Source organism: Takifugu rubripes, chromosome 12 (genome assembly GCF_901000725.2).
Source record: "Takifugu rubripes chromosome 12, fTakRub1.2, whole genome shotgun sequence".
Classification (NCBI taxonomy): Eukaryota; Metazoa; Chordata; class Actinopteri; order Tetraodontiformes; family Tetraodontidae; genus Takifugu; species Takifugu rubripes.
In genome coordinates, this window is record NC_042296.1 from 2,135,924 (window position 1) to 2,155,698 (window position 19,775).

The window sequence follows — 19,775 nt, forward strand, 5'->3', positions numbered from 1 at the left end:
TCTCTCCCTCCTCTCTTAATTTTGCTGCTTGTAAGCGGTCTCTGGGCGTGCAGCCAGCTGGCGTGTGTGTGTTTTTTGAATGAATACCTGATGAAATTGGCCCAGCGAACCGTAGGAGGGGCCCTGTGTATGCGCGCGCCTGCCTGCCTGCGTGCGCCTGTGTGTGTGAGTGTGTGTGTGTGTGGCGGACAGTGTAAGAGCTCTGGCTCACATTCAGCCCCTTGCATAATACACGTTGAAGCGCTGCATGCGGGACTCCCTCCCCGTGGGCGTGTGCTAGTGTGTCCTACCGATTTCATGTGCCTGTGTGACATCACCTGCGTGTCTGCCGTAGTGAGGTTCTAAGAGAGGGGCATTGGCTGCGCGTTTTTTTTCCCTTTTTTTTAGGGGGGGGGGGATTGTTGTGGGAAGAAAGTCCAAGCGCAGTTTATAGCACAAGTGCCCTGAATCTGCTGAGGACTTTTCAGCTGGAGCAGAGAAGAGAGGAGGAAAAGAAGGTGAGGTGGCGAGAGAACCATGCTGCAGGAGTGTGTTACTCCTCCCCTGGTGAGTACACATACAGAGTTTGTGTGCTGAATCAAGTGTGTGTGGCGGAGGGAGCGAGAGACTCCGCGTGAGTCCTGGGCACTTGTCTCGTTGCATCGCAGTATGTCTCTGGTAAGTGCGTACTGCGTCTGCCCTAGTTTTCCTTCCGCCGCTGTTGCTTGTTTCTCCCGTTCAGCTGTCCGCCCCGGTGTTTCCCCTCTCTGCTCTTCCTCTGGCGTCTTCCTCGCTTTCCATTGGTCGGTTTCTTCCAGCTTCTCCCTCCACCCCCTGCATTTGTGTCCCACTTCAGCCCTATTGGGGGGGTGAGAAAGTGCAAGTCATGCAACGCTGCCTGCGTGTTTGTCCCCCCCCACCACCACCACACACACACACACCTCTGTGCAACTGTCAGCCACTCCGTTTCTTGGTCATGGAACTCTCTTGCTCCTTTCTCTGTCACGTCATCCCCCCATTCCCGTGATTTAACCCTCCTTCTCCATCTGTCCTCCATTACTCCCTCTCATTCTGACCACGCTCCCATATGTGTGTGTTTGTGTGTGTGTTTGTTGTTTGTGTGTAATCACTAGTAGAGAGTGGCAGTCTTGTCAGAGTTCCCAGTCTGGCAGGAGTCCGTGTAATGCTCGCACACATCCGTGCGCGCGCACACACACACGCAAAAGAAAGCAATTGTGAAGTACAGAGGCAGAGAAGAATAAGCCTTGCTGCTCTGTGCTTTCCATTTAAACTATATTTAGCGGTGAGATAACGCATCATGTTGGATTTATGCCTTTGATCATGATTATATTATTACTAGACACACACACACACACACACACACACGCACACACACACACACATTTTAATGCAAAAAAGCCATGCAGCTCATCAGTTCCGGCAGGTTTGTGCCCCATTTATCTTCTGGTGTTGTTAATTTGTTTGTCTAAGCATCCAGTCCTTCTCGGTATTATATCCATTTGTTTACTGCTGGATCGTCTGTATCCTGGTATTTGTCTCTTGCCAGCATGCGTTTGGAGGCGATGCTGCCAAAACGGGTGAATTGTAGGTGATCGCATCAATCTTCCTCAGCGGGAATGAAAGAGGAGCATTGTGGGAAACATTTGAAATGGTAATATTTCTGCATGCTGATTCTAATAATAAATAGTTTTGATGCCCCCAGTCCAGAAAGAATACATTACTAATCTAAATGTAGTCCTAAAATGAGCCTGAGCTGAATATTCTTCAGCAACTCCTTCAGTCATTAACGGCGCTCTGTCGGCTGTTCATTAAAGTTTTAAATGTTGCTCAGAGTTGTACAGTAAAGTGTTACATAAGTGATGGCACTGTCGACCGGGTTGGTGCCTTTACCACAAAAATGCTTGATGCCATTTAGGTTAACAAAAAAAAAGAAGAAAAAACAAAGTTTAAGAGAGTAAAAATATTCTACACAACAAATCGTGTCCACGTTGCTCGAAATGGTGGGAACGTCTTTAAATAGACTGATTTGGTTCCTTTGTGACTTCCTGTGAATGAGCTGAAAGAGGCTGTAAACGTGAAGCCTGGAACAGTAGTGAGGTTGGTATATTTGGAAGCAGCCTACATATGTGTGTGTGGGTGTGTGTGCAGTGGAAATAAATAGCAAGAGTGATATACACGCTCCTCCACGCTGTTTTCACAGATGGAGGACAATAGTATAGTGCAGTGAGTGAATGATTCAGGTTACTGATTCACACACACCCTCACACACACCCTCACCCTCACACACACACACACACACACACACAGACATTGGTAAGACGATATCTGTGTTTGTGAATACCCATGTGAGTATCTGAGAGTGACAGAGAGACTGAAGCACATGGAGGACAGACGGGTTGTGTTACAGTATATCTGATACACACACTTACACACCACATACACACACACACTCACACACCACATACACTCACACACACACACACTGTGAAGTCAGCAAGATTCAGATGACATCGCTTTTCAGAACTTTTCAGTGAATATGAGAGCGGGTGTCACTTTCACCAAAGCAGTTCTCTCTCTCTCTCCTCTCTCTCTCTTTCTCTCTCCCCTCTCTCTCTCTCTCCCCTCTCTGTCCCCTCTCTCTCTCCTTCTTTGCAATGTAGGTCAGTTGAACTCTCTCCCTCCCCTCCCTCTCTCTCTCTCCCTCTCTCCCTCCCTCCCCCTCCCTCCCTCTCACTCTGCCCTGTCTCCCTCCGTCCCTCTCTCTCCCTCTTCCCTGTTCATCCCAAACCTTTCCTTACTCTTTCCATAGCCTTGCTTCTCTTTATCCCTCCTCAAATCCCCCTGCTGATCCCCCTCAGTCTTTTTTCCGTAATTGCAGCTTTTGTTTTTTCCTCCCCCCATTCTTGGTCGAAAGCTCATAAAACCTTTGAGTCAGTTTCATTTACTCTTCTTAATTTCTCTGTCCTAATCGCCATATAGATTGTTTGTCTTGTGGCGGCTCTGGAAGCTGCTGACTCGCAGATTTGCCGACATTTCAGGGGACCAAGATAATCAGTCGGGGACTCTACATGCACGTCATGTTCCTGGCTGGAAGCATGTGGTGGCCTCAAGTTCTCAGATTAAATGTTCACCTGGTTGCAGCGTGTGTGTGTGGGTGTGTGTGTGTGTAAGGAGTCTGTTTCAGTAACAGCTTGTGACAATTTATTCAGTTCTTGCAGTTATCAGAAGAGGGTGTGAAAGCTAGATCAGAGCTGTGGTGCAGACTTGATGTGCAGCTCAGTGAGGAGCTCAGGTGTGGGACGCTGCTGTGTTCATTTGGCTTTACCGTCGTGTTAAACGCTTCCTTTTATATTCATCCGTAAGAGTCCAGAGGCTCTGAGAGCGGAATCCTTTAGAGTCAAACTTCTATTCCTCAATCGCAACACAGAAAGTCCGTCTCTGCCCTGGAAAAACACATCGTTGCAACAAATACCTTCTGGACAATGGAGCGTTTTGCTAATAAGCTGCCCGTTTCTCCGCAGGGTTGTGCTGGGAATCAGCAGGCTGGCTTTTGCAGGGACATGATTCCACATGAAGTGCAACGCGCTCGGCCCCCCGTCGTCCTCGGCGGCAGCAGCAGGTGTGACGTCGCGACTCTCTCCTGTATCGCTCTCGGCTCATCTTTGAGCCACTGAAGACCTCTGGACCAAACCCCTACCCCTCCTCACCGCCCCTTCACAGCTGCCTCCTCATCAACTCCTCACCAAAGTGAAGTTCTTGGTGAACTGGATAGAGTTGAAATTGAATTCAGAGCTCTTAATGCAACACGGGGAAGCGGAGCAGGACACAAGCGTGGTGAATGTGAAACACATGGGCGGAGAGAGGCAGAACCACCACTAACATACGGAATTCCATCGGAGGCAGTGCAAGAGACCTGACAATCAAACCAGAAGACCAGGATGAAGTCCAACCAGGAGCGCAGCAATGAATGTTTGCCACCAAAGAAGAGGGAGATCCCCGCCAGCACGCTGCCATCAGAAATCCGTTCGCCGCCACCCGCCAAGGACCACCGGCGCACGGAGAACATGCCCTGGCTCGCCAATGTGGCCGGTGGGAGCGAGAGCGGCGCGGGTGAGCATCACAGCTCCAGTCAGTCTGGCGAGCCCCCCTTCAAGTCCCTTTTCTCGGCGTTAGACGCGTCCTCCTCCTCCTCTTCGTCCCTGAGGTTGGTGCAGTCTCTACCTACGGTCTATACGTCGCCCTTATCCCAGTCCACCGCTGGAGGAACTGCCCATTACTCCCAACTGCCACCCAACCTGCAGTTTATAGCCTCACCTTACTCAGCGCCGTACGCTGGTTACATCTCTCAGATGTTTCCACCTCCCCCGCCGCCCCCTCCCCTCTCCTCCCCCTCCCTGACCCCCCAGAGACCTTCGCACGCAGCGCCGGCCTCTGCGTCCCCGCAGGCCTCCAAACACGAGCAGCAGAGGACGTCCGCGGTCCGCACCACAATGCCCCCGCCTCCCACGGACCCCGTTCCCCATCACGTTCACAAGTCCCCTTCGGCGCGGACATTGTCGTCGCCGCCGCACCAAGGCGCCGTTCACCTGCCTCCCCACCCGCTGCACCCCCACCATACTTTGGCACACGGGACGTCCCAGGTTGTGGTGCAGTACGCGGATGGAGCCACCAGGAAAGAAGATGTTCACTCCCTACCAAGAGAGCTGCACAACGGTGAGCTGGAGAGGGGCCAGAGGTTCGGAATCTCCCCTGAATCCAACCACCCAAAGTCAGGTAGCAAGTTAAGAGACAACGTTTCTTTTTCGTCCTATGAGGCCCGCCATTTAGTTTTGCCATCGGAGTACTCTCCCCATGACCCCTCAGGGCTCAGAACCTCCGTCATGCTCATGCCCAACAGCCACGGGGACCACCAGCTCGCACCACCCAGAGCCAGCCCCGACAAAGTGACGATCGCGTCTTCTGCCCATATGGAGAAAGGTGGAATTCTCCTGGGCAAGCCTGTCAACCGCACACCCTCCTCCACCACCACCACCTCCTCGTTCATATTTCCACCCCCGTTGAGTCTCAACAACCTGAACGCGACGGTGAGCACGCTGTCGCCCCAAACGGTTATCCAAACTGCACACAGTACCACAGAGTCCCTGTCCATGGGGCTGCCCACCACCAGTATCTACCATCAGCCCCCCATTATTGGATACATTGCAGGGAGCAATGGTAGCCAGCACGCCCCCATCGGCTACCACGCCGGCCTGCAGCAGCACCTATTTATTCCTGGTTCCCAGCCGGTTATTATCCCTGTTAGCGGTGGCGGTGTCACCACGTTGGATCCCGCCTCCCCCCACATAACATCATCTGGTCAAGCCTCAAAATTTCCCACATACATCGCTGCCACAGCCCTCAAGCAAGAGCCCGTGGAGTCGTCCAGCGGTTCGTACCCTCAGCCAGCTTCGGGCGCGGTGGTCCAAGCCCAGCTCCATTTGCCCGTCGTTCCCGCTCTGCCAGGGCTAGTTGCACCCTCTGCGCCTCCTCCCCCGCCCGGTGCAGTGCTCCCTCCTTCTCTCCCCCCATATTTCGTCAAGGGCTCCATCATCCAGCTGGCCGACGGGGAGTTGAAACGCGTGGAGGACCTGAAGACGGAAGACTTCATCCAGAGCGCAGAGATCAGCAATGACCTGAAGATCGACTCTTCCACGGTGGAGCGCATTGAAGGGAGCCACACCTCACCCAACTTCGCCGTGGTTCAGTTTTCTGTTGGAGAGCACCGCGCACAGGTAAGACGGTGGGGGGGCCTTCACTCGTTAAGGGATCCTTTAAGGAAATGCTATGAACTTTGTCACGTGATCACCACAGTAAGATCGCTGGTGTCCTTTTGACAGGCATTAGCATAGGCGCTAATTAGCAGATAGCTTAGCGATTGGCCTGATCTTCTTTGTGTCTAAAATTCTAGCTACTGTAATGAGAGCTCTTAGAGAATTGTTTTACTATTCTTTGAATACTTATTTTCAGCACAGATGAGAAATGCCAGGAATGAGACGGAGGTTTCTCCCGTTTCTCGCTCTTGCAAAATATTGAAATTGGTATCTGTTAGTGCTTGTTTTTGCTGGCACACACAAACGTGTGTTCCCACTCCACAAGCACAAAAAAGTCATTAATGGCTCAAACATCAGACATGTTCAAATCTAAATTTTGGTTCTGATCATGAGGATCAGCAGATATTGTTGCGCTTGCTTATTCGCCCGTTTGATTACCGATGCCTAACACTCATTGCTATGCTACATTTCTTCCTTTTATTTTCGCTCCGGATTCCTCCTGAACTCCTCCGAGCACTCGAATATGCAGACGCGCATCCTTACACTCTTTGAGGATGTGTTAATCCATTTCATCTGTCCACGCCGCGACTCGTCCACCCACGCAGCGCCTCTCCAACCATCTCTCCCGCCCCTGGCTGCTCTTTGATACCGTACCCCGCAAAATCTGACAATCTTTCAAAGACTTATCTCTCTCTCGTACTCTATCGGTGGCTCTTTTGCTATTTTTTGATAGAGGTGGTAGCAGTTTAGTGCCTATTCAGCCGGAGAAGTGAAAAATGCTGTAATACGGGAGGGAAAACATTGCCTGATGTTGCTTTGAGACGGTGTTTGATGCATCTTACACTTGTATCCCTCCCAATTTTGCCCCGTTTCACACTCGCTCTTTCACTCCTCTTTCATTTAGCCCACTATCTTCCTGTAATCTTGTCAGCGTTCTCGAGTAACACACCCTGACACGGCACTCTGCACTTCGGTTCAAATAATCAAATGTTGCCTTTCGGCTGATTGTTCTTGTGAAGAATTTATCAAGCTGTTTGCTTCAGTTCCGAGGGAACTGTGTGTTTATTTTCTGTGACTGTATTATCCAGCCATTCTTTTTCAGAATCGTTATATAAAAGCAGCCAATTCGAAGGATGTTCCAGACGGCCTTTCATTCAGCGAAATTTAGTCAGACCTTAAAGTCCTTTTGGTTTTTGATTAGCAGGCATTTTAGTGTCCTTTCTTCAGGAGCTGAAGTATTTGCAAAGGCTCTTAGGGAAAAAAGCTGTTTTCCGCCAGTGCTAATCTGTCCCCCCCTCCCCTCCAGGTGAGCGTGGAGGTCTTGGTGGAGTACCCCTTCTTTGTCTTCGGCCAGGGTTGGTCCTCTTGCTGTCCTGACCGGACCACCCAGATTCTAGAACTGCCCTGCACCAAGCTGTCAGTAGGTGACGTTTGTATTTCACTCACCCTCAAGAACCTAAAGAACGGATCTCTGAAGAAGACTCAGTCCCTGGAGCTGGCCCCCCCAGTCTCCGCCTCCGGCCTCAAATCCAGCAGAGCTGTGTGCGACGCTCCCCACATCTGTGGCGGAGGAGGGTCCAGGCCCAGCGAATGGGAAAACGGCATCGGCCAGCGAGCCCAGGGAGGGAGAGGCGCCGGCGAGAAGAACGGCGAACTGCTGTTCGGTGAAAGCGAGACGGTTTCTAAAATTCAGGTAGCCGGAAGTGGCCCCAGTAAACAATCAAGCGTCAGGAAAAGGAGATGGTCGGCTCCTGAAGGTCGACAGGTGGAAAAGACAGAGGACGAGCCCCCTTTGACCCTGCCCAAACCCTCCTTCATCCCACACGAGGTGAAGGTCAGCATCGAGGGGAGGTCGAATAACGGCAAGTGATGGCGTGACTGTTAAACAACCATCTGGATTCTGCAAATAACACACAAAGCCCACCTTAATTTGACCCTTTTCTTTTGATTTTTCTATCTTGAATGCTGTACTGCAGGGGTACATTTCACCGTACGTGTCCCTCCTACGTATTTTATAACACTTTTTTTTAACAGATGAGTTTGATATCACACTTACAGCCTGTGCTGTTTTGGTGGTTTCCATGAGATGACATGAAATAAGGGATTTGTGGAGGCTGTGTGGTGCACGGGAGCGATGCTGGAGGGCGCTTCACGGCTGGCTAAACTTTCTACATGAAATATTCACATCCGGTTAGACTCTCGGCAGCGGGTTTTGGTTCGAAATGAAACGCTTTCTCAGTATTCCGCATGATAGGAAATGATCCAGATGATGAAAGACAGGTGGATAAATGAGAATTTGGGTTGAATCAAAGTAGCCAGTCAGCGAATCTGTCAGGTCGGTCGCTCGATGTCGCCACGTGGTGCCAACGTGCCGCACAACAGAGAGGGAACAACACTCACTTTGTTCACTTTTATGCTAGTGGAGTCTTTGCTTTCTTCAGGAGCTTTTATTATTATTACTGAAGCCTGCGTCGCCTTTCATCCCGCCCATTTCTAATGACTTTCAAAGACCTTATTCAGGTTCGATTCAGTGCCAGGTTTAACGTTTAAATCTGAGAGGCTCTAACCAAACGTACAAGTGCAGACACACTGGGCTGGTAAAGTTTCCTTTGGACTCCTTTCTTTATGTTTTCGTGGGAAAAGAAAGTAAAATAACACGGCTGCGTGAGAGCAACCAAGAGTTTCTGCATGTCGGCTTCGAGAGGGTCAGGATGTTTCAAAGCACTTAACGCGCCTGTCACGCTCGCCGTACAGCTGTCCACATTTGTTTATGTCTCTTTATCTACGCAGTACTGTATGTTTTTAATTTTTAATTTATGTACAGAGGAGAGGAGGAGCTAGCAGCAGCACTTTGGAACGGTGGATCTTTTCCAAAGCGAAGAGGTCGGATTTAAATTTAAGAAAAAGGGATGATAGCAACAGTCGTTGGAGAGGAGTTCAATGTATGGTCTTAGAAAAAATATATATGGTGACGAGAGGAATTCAAAGCAAGGCGGTCGGCACGTGTGAATGCAGCAGGGTACCGGGATGTGCGTGTAACCTGCCCCTGGGCGGGAGGCTTCGCCAGGAAGATCTAAAGGGCGTCATGTATTTGTAATGCGTGTATGTGATGGAGTGGGTAATGCTAGCTTGTGTGCACACACATCCACACACACACACACACACACACACACAAACGGAATGAAGCGTCCCTAAAATCAAGAGGATTTGTGTGCAAAGACACTATTTGACTGACATTTACTGCTAACAGTACAGCTGTGTGGAGAGTGCTCTGGAGTGTGTGTGTGTGTGTATGTGTGTGTGTGTGGGAGGATGTACTTAGATATAGAGAGTGCTTTATGTCCAGTGTTTCTACGCGGAGTCGTATTAAGAATCTTGCAATTTGCACATCAGGAGGAGGGAGGGAGGACGGTGGCGCTGGTGGTCTTTTTACGGCGACCCCTTGCTGAAAGTGGCCCCCAGAACCCAGAAACACGCCGCTGGAGTCCAGGGTTTCACTCATCCAGGGGCACCCGTCAGGTGGTAGAGGAGGAAGTTTGTACAAGGGCACAGGTGGAATTCCATTTGCGTTTGTGACTTTTTGTAACTAGGGTAGTAACGTGCCTGCCTGCTGAATTTACTGATGTTGACAAGGGGGGTGGGGGGGAAGTCGGGGGGTGGGGGGGTGGGGGGTCATTCTTGAACGCAGCCTCTGCTCTGAAACCCTGTTTTTCCTCAGCTGTAGCAGTTACCTCAACAGCTGCGCAGGCTCGGTAGCCCCACCATTCAGCTAAAGCCAAGAGTTACTAGTCCACTCACCTCACACGTTCTCTCCCACAAACCAAAAACCACCCCCGAGCCCCCCCAGAAGCTGATTCCTTGTCTGAAACAGGGCGATGTGTCGCCTGACGTGTGAGATTTAAAAAAAAAAAAAGTGAAATCAGTCGCAAGTGCAAGTGGTGCGGTGCCATCCGGCATATTAATGCCCCCCCCCAACACGGTGGCAGAAGGGTCACGCTCACTATTGAGATTAGCATGTGCAGGTCGGTGGAGGTGGAGAGGTTTCCTCTGTTCAGGTTTTTGTATTTAGATGTCATATTTGTCAGGAATTAAGCTTATCGGCTGCTGCTGTTGATGGGTGTTAACCAGGGTGGCGGCAGGACGGGTGTGTGCAGATACATGACAAGGGCGGAGCAAGTGAACAGGAAATGAGATTTGCTACGGTTGGAATTATTTTTATAGCGCAGAGCTCGACCACAGCTCTGAAATGACCGTAAGTTGTAGAAGTCGTGTGTGTGTGTGTGTGTGTTTTTAAGTCTGTGTGAGCAGCTGTGTGTTTCCTGTCCATTTTTAAAAAAATCTGACCCCCTTTTCCCAGTACAAAAAACAATAGAACTACAGCAATTTAACAGAATATTAAAACTATCAGGTTTAAAAACAATGAAAAAAAAAAAAGTCAGCCAAAGCTGCTTTTGCTGCTTTGGTTACATTTAGAAAGCAATAGATTTCCTACACAAGCGCTTTCTGCTTGTGCGCATACACGCAGTCATTCCACTCAAATTCTCTGCAATAAACGCTTGACAACAATCCTCGAGTGTTACAACCGAAACGCCTCCTTCTTTCCCGTAGAGAAACGACAATCTTGCCACATAGTGGACGCGGAGACGCTGCACGCTTCAGCGACCGCTACCCCCGTCTCAGTGAGGGACATTCAAACTCACGACCATCGCAACAGGAGTTGCCAGTTTTTATCAGGGAAGTGTCTCATAAATATATATATATATACACATACGTGTGTGTGTGTGTATATATATATATATATGTATATATCTCAGCCTCCACTGTCCCAGCGCTCAGTCACAAACGCTGTTGCCTCGCTGCAGGTGAGCATGTGTCATGCACGCCTGTAAGTAACCAGCAGACATCCCATACTCCACCCGCGGCTGGCTCGTTGCCGCGGCTCCCGTAGTGACCTCGCTAACTTTGTTTCAGGTACCCAATCATAGCCAAGCCAGCAAGTCTATTGACCCTCAACAACCGCAAGCTACCTGTCGGCGCGGCCTGACCCGGGCGACCGGGGGTTGAGATGGATGGCGGCGTTCCCACCGGGAGCGCTTGACTTTAGGAAGAGGCCGATCGAACAGCCCGAACAGCCACACTTTCTGAGGGTTTATGTGTTTTCAACCCTTGAACGCTCAGATTTGTCCCCCTGAAATGTCCCACGTTGTGCAATACTTATTTTCGCCCCTCTCACCCTTTTGTTGTGCCAAGTGTATGTAGCATAGAAGTACTCCGGCGTGCCGTTCTCGCCGATGGCTTGTGCGGTTGTTCTGTGCGTCCGTGCAAAGGGTCAGGACGCTCACGGAAAGCAAGGAGAACCGAGCGTCTCCATGTCTCAGTCTTTGTCTGTGCGGCCTTCCTGAATTTGAGTGTGTGAGACTGTTCTGTCTTTGCGTGTGGGTGTCTGTGTGTGTGTGTGTGTCTCCTCACATTTACTACATACTGAGTACCAAAATCCTCATTCTGCTAGCAAAGTGGGGACATTTTGCTGGGCAAGACAACTTCAACAGACTGGTTGGGGGTTAAGACACAGTGTTTAGATTGAGGATGGATATATTATGTCTATGGAAGTCCCCACGTAGATAGTAATGTGAGGGTGTGTGTTTTCTCCTCTAACTGTGAGTTTGTTGACCCTGACCCTCAACAGTTCACGCTGAGACCCACAGGAAATAAAAAATGAAACCTCATTGCTAATGGGGACCACTTCATATATATGTATATATATATATTTATATATATATATACATAATATATTTAACAACCAACCATCAGAAATGCACATGTAAGTAGATGTAAAAGACTTGATAATGTTTCAGCACTTTGTAATCCCAGGACGGGCTCGCCCCCCGACTGGTACCGTCCCTGGGGGGTAACATTCATTCACAACAGACAGAGAGAATGAGAGACAGAAGGGGTGAGGACAGGACGACCCTTGGAGGTTTTCAGTTTTTGCACATCGCCTTCGCCGTGACCTTGCGTTGACCTGTCCACCTTGCCCGGCGCATTCTTGGGTCCACCGGGCCGAGGCGGTTCCTTGGCCCCGAAACCTCCCTCCTTTTTAAGGTGTTTCCCCCCTCGTTCCTCCCCGGGTCTGTCAGGAACGGTTTCCGCCACACACCACGCCAGGCTGTGCGTGAACGAGGCCCCGCGCCAAGTCCCGACCCGGCGGACGCGTCGGGCACAGCCCGGTCCGACACGGCGTGAAAACGGTGCACGCATTTTTCTGCTTTGTTTTCATTGTTGGTGCAGAAGCTTTTTTTTTTTTTTTTCCTTTCTGCATTTTTGGTCTCCTCGTAGCACTCACTCTAATGTCAGGGGACTTAAAACTACGTAGAGAATGTGTCAAGTTTCTATGACAAGCTTCCTCGCACGAGGAAACACTGTTAATGTTGTCTTTAAAATAAAATTAAAAAAAAAAATTGGCTTCTTGCACAATTTTACAGTAACATGAATGTCGGTGTGTGAGCTTTGACTTTTCGATCAGAAAATTAAGGCATGTGTGCTCTTTTGTTTCTAGGATGTCTGTACTTCAGTTTCTTCGGAAAAAGGATGTGTTGGTTTTTTTTGTTTTGTTTTTTATGACATTGTTGATGTCCATAGCGCTGGATAACTACTCAGGCAGAAAAAAAAAGATATATATATATATATATATTAAAAAAAAAGTAGAAGCCCACATACATGTTTAGTTTCATCCCAATCAATTTACACAGTGGGCCGTTTCTTATGGGTTCTAACATATGTAAATTTATTACATATAATTTGATATGATTAACAAATGTCTTTATTGACAATTAACAATGACTTGTTATGATGATATCTGTGTGCTATGCTGAAGAAGGCCTGGACGACTCTTTGGTGTACTGAACATTTTGGATCGGCCTCCCTGTGCAAAGCGACGGAAAAACCCTTTTCCTGCAGGGGGGTCGGGCCGTTTACGTTCCCGAGCTCTGACTCTGGTCGGCGTGTCAGCTGTGGCTCACCCGATTCCTCCGTCTGCTCCGAACGCTTGCGAACAGCCCGTGGAGACGCTCCTCCGCTCGGACGTCGTGATGAACTGAAACTTTAACCACGCAGCGGCGGCAGAGAATCAGCACGGACCTGCACAGACAGTCTGGCCTGCAGGGGGCTGCACCAGTTCCCAGCCAACTTGTTTGTACTATATTGTACTCACCAAGTCCCTGTGTCTCACCCCCCACCCCCCTTTCCTCTATAGCGATGGAGAAACCCTGTTGGTGTACGTATTTGACATCTGTACAGATGCACCTCTTTGAAAAAGAAAATGAAACCTTGACATATCTGTAATAATCGGCCTCCCTGTGTTCTTATTTACGGCCAGCAAGTGTTTGAAAGCTGATCCTAAAATTAATGTTATTTTACAAATTTTTGTGGTTTGGACAATTGTGTAGAACAGCACCCTCTGGTGACCGGTGGTGGTATAGCACAAGTCAACGGCAGCGGTCATAGATGTTCTGCAGAAATCGTGTTTCTCTGGCATTCTCAAAAGTTCAAAATTATTTAAATATCATCAGAATAATCTAATAAGGAAAAACCTTTAATACTGAGTCAAAAAACCTTCATTGAAAATGAACCCAGTGGATTATTTATGAAACCAAATATTCCATAACTGACGCTTTAAAGCCGGTGTGTGGCTGCGTGCACGTGGTCTTCCCCTCGGGCCAGGCCGTAAATTCAACCGTCATCTTACAGGACTCTGACAGAAGGATCGATGCCACTGAGGTCCTGCATGCACTTTATTGCAACATGACTTTTCCAGTAACGTTAAAGGGACGTGTCACTCTTGCATATTGATGACGTTCATGACGAGTTAACAGGTGGGCGGCAGCTGCCCAGAAACATGCCTGCAGAAAAGAAATCTGCCTCCCTGGTAGCTCCTGCATGTGACGCTCCACTGTGCCCACTTTGAGCTGATGGGAGTGCTGCGAGGATTCTGGGGAAACTTTCAAGGCAAAAGTTATTGACAGTGAATCCCAAGAGAAACAGAATGAGTGTGTGTGTGTGTGTGTGTGTGTCATCATCAATCTTTATTTATATAGCGTCTTATACAATCAAAATTGTTTCAAGGCGCTTTCCAGAATCCCAGGGCCTGACCCCAGACAAGCAACAGTGGCAAGGAAAAACTCCCCTTTAACAGGAAGAAACCTTGAGCAGGACCAGGCTCATGTAGGGCTGGGGAAAGGAAGGAGAGGAGAGGAGAGGAGAGGAGAGGAGAGGAGAGGAGAGGAGAGGAGAGGAGAGGAGAAGGAGAAGGAGAGGGAGAGGAGAGGAGAGGAGAGGGAGAAGGAGAGGGAGAGGAGAGGGAGAGGGAGAGGAGAGGGAGAAGGAGAGGGAGAGGAGAGGAGAGGAGAGGAGAGGAGAGGGGTGTGTGTGTGTGTGTGTGTGTTTCCTCACATTTATGACATATTGGGTCATAAATGGCTCTTTGGGGCCCCCGCAACTTTCAAAGGACTGGCTGAGGGTTCAATTTGAGGTCAGAATTGGGTTTAGGTCAGGGGTGGGGATCTAGTAATGCATGATGCCATAATGGCATAACTGTGTGTGCATACGTGCGCGCCCGTGCGCTCCCTGCTAAGTGTACATTTGGCTGGCCTGCTGTGTGACGCGGATGAACGTGGTTCTCTTGCTCAGCTCTTTGAGCCTGGCTGCACCCACATAGGTGCAGGTGGAGCGCAGCCCCCCCAGCACGTCCCGTATGGTGTTCTCCACGTCTCCTCTGTAGGGAACCTCCACCGTCTTCCCCTCTGAAGCCCTGAGAGCAGAGGAGCAAGTTAAATAGAACAGGCCTGGAGAAGCTCACCACCGAACCACACTCACAGTTTTCACTTGTTACCCATGATGCATCTTACATCATTCAGGTTTTAAGTTTGTCGGACTGTTTTTGTAAATATATTCCATCAAATTCCAGGCGAGGGAGGCCTTTCTCAGCAGTGTTGCCCCCGGTGAGCTTTGGTCAACATGCACCAGGAAAGAACAGAGAGCCTCTCACCTGTACTCTGCAATTCCACCTACATATTTCTTCATGGCCGTGTCGGAGCTCATGCCGTAGAAGAGCTTGTACTTCTTGCCGTTCTTCTCGATGACCTCGCCGGAGCACTGGTCGTGACCTGCCAGCATCCCTCCCATCATCACAAAATCAGCTCCTGCGCCTGGAGAGCAGGGAAGATTCAAGCAGCGACTATGTCGGGAATGCAGAGTGTTTGAGGAACACCAGAATAAGACAAAAACAGTGTGGAAGATTTACCGAAGGCTTTTGCTACATCTCCTGGGCAGCTGCAGCCCCCGTCCTGGGTGGAGAGAAAACACAGGTTATTCCAATGAATCACACTGCAAGCGCTGCCCCCTACCGGTTATTCTGCTCATTACAACACATCATTATTTATCCATTGATCCAGAACAATGAACAAAAAGAATTTCACTGAGGCTCAAACGCCCTCAGCAACTAAAAAATATATTACTAAAATAAAACCAATGTTAATTGATACCCTTTTGGGGGAGGGGTCGGGCTGCTCCGCCTCATGTGGTACTCACAGAGATGATGTGTCCCTTGAGGCCGTGGGCTGAATCTGCACACTCTATCACGGCGCTGAGCTGAGGGTAGCCCACTCCTGTTTTGATCCTCGTCGTGCACACTGACCCTGCAAAAATCAGCACAGCGAGAAGGCGTCACAGCAATCTGCAGCTATCACATCATCAGGCGGAGGGTTCCAGATTTGTCCCGGATGCCAGGGAAAGGCTGGAGGACGCAGACCTTCCAGGATATCTGATACCAGTGTAAAGCCGCACCCACCTGGCCCGATGCCCACTTTGATGATGTCAGCGCCAGATAGGATGAGCTCCTCCACCATCTCTCCAGTCACCACGTTGCCGGCCTGCAGAGACAGATAGCGTCAGTTAGCCAAGGACGCTAACTCGGAGCAAACGCCGTGGCCACCGGGCTCGGCCTCCTCACCATGATAGTTTGTTTGGGGAACCTCTCTCTGACCATCTTCACAAACTCCACAAAGTGCTCAGAGTAGCCGTTGGCAACGTCCAGGCAGATGTACTTGAGGGCTGGGACAGCTTCCAGGATGGCGCAAAGCTTCTCCAGGTCTGCAGTGCCGCTGCCTGAGCTGGCAGCCACATGCTGGACAGACAAACAGCACTCTCTCCAATCCAAATGTGCAGCTACTCCACAAAATATGTCTTTCTAGCAACCTGATGGTGTTACCTCCAAACATTCAGGGTGATTCGCAGCAAAGTTTTTCCAGTCTTCTACCGAGTAATGTTTATGAATGGCTGTGAAGAGGGTGTGCTTAAGAAGAAGGACCGACAATTAGTCACATTATTACAAAAATCAATTTTAAAAAAACACACATTACATCTGTCTTATTTGCGATGTTTACTGTCTAATGCTAATTTTCCTCAGTGTGTTGTAATATATCTGGCAGGCCCAAACAAGGGCTCTTCGTTGTTATAGCGACTGACTTTGCTGAGGACTCGCGCCATCTCAAAGGTCCCCGTGGTGTCCATGTTGGCGGCGATGATGGGGATGCCGGTGTATGTCTGCTTGGAGTTGCGGAATGTGAAAGTCCTCTGAAGGTCCACCTGACGGAGAGACAGTGTCCGTTGCACTGAGCCGTTACAACATCTCCAACAAGGAACGGGAATCAGGTCACGCTTGTGTGACCAGACTGATTTTGCTCACAGAGGAGCCAAAGTTGTCCTGGAAAAATCCAAATGGATCCAGTTCCAGTTCACGAGGTCCCAGAGACGTATAAATGTAGGTTTTGTGGCACGGAGCGAACGACTAAAGCGGAATCCACACAATTCACAACATCTAATATTCCATTTTTGAACTTTTGGAGAAGGCTGGGCTAATTCCTTTACAGCCTCCCACCACTAGGGTGCGATACTGCTCCCATTTACAGAGAACCGATGCTTTCTGTTCTCAAATGCAGCCTGTTTTAGAGTTTCCATCCACTAATTCTTAGTTTACTGTGCAAATTACTGGTTTAAACACGTTGACGCTAACATGAAAATGAGATGTGATGAAGTTTGGTGGTTGACATTTGCTTAAACAACTAACTTCCTTTTATTTAATGTACAAATGTACAGAAATCCCCACTGAAATCATTATTCATCATGGTTCCGGCTCATTAGCAGCCTTTATAATGCAGAGAAGTTCCCTCTTAACTCACTGACGGTGATGTTATATGAAGGTTTTAGGGGGTCACCTGACCGCCAATCACCACTGCGCGATGTTGCGTGCATGTGAGTGTGTGCTGATATGCGTTTTATCATATGCTGATAGCCGGGGAAGGGGGGGTGTGGAATGCCCTGTGCCCGTTTGTAACCCACAGAACTATTTTTAAACACTTTTCTGAGAAGTCGCCCACGTCTCATGTTGCCCGCCACCTGTCGGGCCCCAGCCCGCTTCAGGTGCTGCCTATCCCAACCTCGCCAAGCATAAAACCAGGAAGTTACAAGGCTGAAAGGGGGTGCGGGGGCAGTCCACCATAGCCACCAATATCAAATCCAATCACTTATGGATGAGGAGTTTTGGAGCCTCTTTTAGGGCCTCAGCTGATGTAGGAGGGTCGAGCCCTTTGGAAGGTCACCTAATGATCCGAGGAGACGCTCCACCTATAGACCAGCACAACATGCCCGCTTAAAAATAAAAAAGGGCCCAAAATAGAATTCAGTGGAGTCTGTTCAGCTCTTCAAAAGCACCCATACGTGAAGTCAATCTGATAATTGTGTTTGCAATTATTGCCAATTTCCGATCATCGGGGCAATTAGCTGTGACACAAACTCAAGCACTTCCTGCCTGCACCAGTGAGCACCAGATTTCCTGTTGCCGAGCATCCCGACGGCGGAGCGACACCCACCTCAGAGCGACTCTTCAGGCTGCTCCTCTTGGGTCTGAAGAGGACATCCTTAAAGTCCAGCTTGAGGTCGGCGTCCACGCGAGGCATCTTGGCTGAGGATGAGGACAATCCCCTGAGGAAGGCTCCTGCCGCAGTGGTGGTTGCTGGTCCCAAACCCCAACCACCAAACCCGAACCTCCAGACGGCCAGCGTATTTATAGCAGAGGGGGGCCCGTCCCAGCCCTGGCCCGCATGGCTTTATTTGGGCCTGGATTCCTCTCTCCCTCTCTCTGTCTCACCGTCTCTCTGTCTCACCGTCTCTTCGTCCCTCCGTCTCTCCCCATTTACTCTCATCCTCCCTCCACTCCTCCAGGCCTCTCTCTCCATCAGGAAACTGGCTGCAGCAGCCAAGCTGGCACGCCTGTGTGACGTACACACACACACACACACACACACACACACACACACGCTAGCCCAGTAGTGCCGCAGTGACTTGTGTGCTGCAGTGTGAAATAATGGGGGGGCGGGGGGGCTTATAATCCTTTGATGAATGATCACAAATGTGATCTTAAGGTTTAAGTCTTCAGTGTTCTATTTGTCTTTTGCACCATATGTAGATGTTTATTATTAATATCACTTTTGTTTTTCTTGTTGTTTGTTGTTGTGGAGTCACTGCTGCCCTGACGTCATGTTTGTTCTCATTTCCCAGCAACTTGTGTATGTATAGCGGCCATAGTTCTCCACGCCAGCAGCTGTTACCCATCATGCATTTCTACTGTCATGTCATAAACCAACCACTAGATGGAAGCAGAGCAGCAGCGAAGTCGCTGCCAAACCGCTTTTCCGTTCATCACAGCATTAAGAGTATATTTGGCAGGGAGGCTAAAAATATCAACAGGCGGGATTTTTTTTCTTTAAAATATTGAAAACACATTAACATAAACACAATGCATGAAGCCTTTTATTGTTCAAAAACTTTATTATTTTGACATCAATAAAAGAGTCATTAAAAGACTGGCAAGGAAGACTGTTGAAATATTGCACAGTTAATGCGGTTGCCTGGCAACAAAGTAGCCTAATTAGTTATGAGAACCTCCCCAGGCTCTTTGGATGAAGAGGCATGAATCTTTTTAAAAGTTTTAAGACTGAACAATAGTGAGTCTGTGCCAGCGTCCTTGTAAACACAGCGATACTCTATATCCTAATGTACAGAGGACATGTTTACATTTTACATTATGTAGTATTGGATCTGCAGACAACTCCGCCGTCATAAAGTAGTTTTTATAATCCCACTGCTCTGTGACCACTGTGTGTGTCAGACTGAACTGTGATGATAAGAATATTGCTGAATAAGGTCAAGCTTTAAAAGCTTTAACAGACAATAGCTCAGATAAGATATGAGAGGACGGTCTGTCTCCGACGTGGACTCTGTTTATGGCGGGTTCACTCCTGGTCAGGCCTGGACCCTCACTTTTTCATCTGATTTATAGGTCGGCGACGTTCTGCATGAGCGACACTGGTCCCTCCCCTGGTTTCAGACCCACAGTGTCAATAATGATGCCAATGTGCACATCAACAGTGCAAATATATTTACTCAAAAGACGTTTATGGGCATAAACAGCCCCACGGGCGCTTTTGTTGGCTTTTAGAGGCGTAACAGCAAGTAAGCTGACTCGCTGCATTGAAAGTGTTATTTTTCCTTTTCCCTGAAGCCACGCGCTGATTTCTGGAGGTGCACGAGTACTAATTAAGACTCTTAAACATCCATTTACAAGCTGATCATGGGATGAGGTTCAAAAGAAGCAGTAGAAGTTTAGCTTGCAGGTCTAAATCAAAGGGAACTGAAGAGTGTGCACTCTCATCCAGCAGCAGGATGCCCCCAGCTCTGCCATCAACACCATGCGGGGGGGGGGGTGCGTCTCCCTCCCGCATCAGCCCGAGCAGGTGTGAGCCCCACATGTCCATGGGCGGGAGAATCTTTGATGCTCGCTCGCTGGCAGCAGTTGAAATGACGCAAACTTTAAAATTCTCCTTGTGACAGAGCGGCTCAGGTGATGGCTTC

At 49.2% G+C, this 19,775-nt stretch overlaps 2 protein-coding genes across 9 annotated transcripts in view; one reads left to right on the plus strand and one right to left on the minus strand.

The window, feature by feature from the left end:
• atxn1a (ataxin 1a) overlaps positions 1–9,455 on the plus strand; it is a 44,723-nt gene extending 35,268 nt beyond the window's left edge. For 6 of the 8 annotated variants that reach the window (XM_011608926.2, XM_029844686.1, XM_011608927.2 and 3 more), the window contains 2 exons: positions 3,522–5,771; positions 7,117–9,455. In XM_011608926.2, coding sequence (XP_011607228.2) covers positions 3,939–5,771; positions 7,117–7,680 — 2,397 coding nt within the window. In that variant the 5' untranslated portion in view covers positions 3,522–3,938 and the 3' untranslated portion in view covers positions 7,681–9,455. Of the gene's footprint in view, positions 1–41; positions 547–1,130; positions 1,652–3,521; positions 5,772–7,116 lie in introns of those variants that run through there. The other 2 variants (XM_011608929.2, XM_029844688.1) reach the window with 2 other exon arrangements.
• A 4,917-nt stretch (positions 9,456–14,372) lies between these two features.
• Positions 14,373–18,057, minus strand: gmpr (guanosine monophosphate reductase). The gene is made up of 9 exons (XM_003968841.3): positions 17,735–18,057; positions 16,332–16,451; positions 16,075–16,158; positions 15,817–15,990; positions 15,655–15,736; positions 15,396–15,502; positions 15,109–15,151; positions 14,854–15,013; positions 14,373–14,616 (listed from the first exon to the last, which is right to left on the minus strand). Exons 1-9 carry the CDS (start codon positions 17,819–17,821, stop codon positions 14,436–14,438), a joined length of 1,038 nt encoding a protein of 345 aa, XP_003968890.1. The 5' UTR covers positions 17,822–18,057; the 3' UTR covers positions 14,373–14,435.
• Positions 18,058–19,775: the final 1,718 nt, after the last annotated feature.

What these genes read in the sequence shown, in the direction of transcription:
- gmpr (XM_003968841.3), bottom strand. Translation starts at nt 17,821, where the DNA reads ATGCCTCGCGTGGACGCCGACCTCAAGCTGGACTTTAAGGATGTCCTC. An exon ending in GCCTGAAGAGTCGCTCTGAG is followed by an intron (nt 16,452 to 17,734) that starts GTGGGTGTCGCT and finishes TCTCTCCGTCAG; the next exon opens with GTGGACCTTCAGAGGACTTT. An exon ending in ATCACCCTGAATGTTTGGAG is followed by an intron (nt 15,991 to 16,074) that starts GTAACACCATCA and finishes TTGTCTGTCCAG; the next exon opens with CATGTGGCTGCCAGCTCAGG.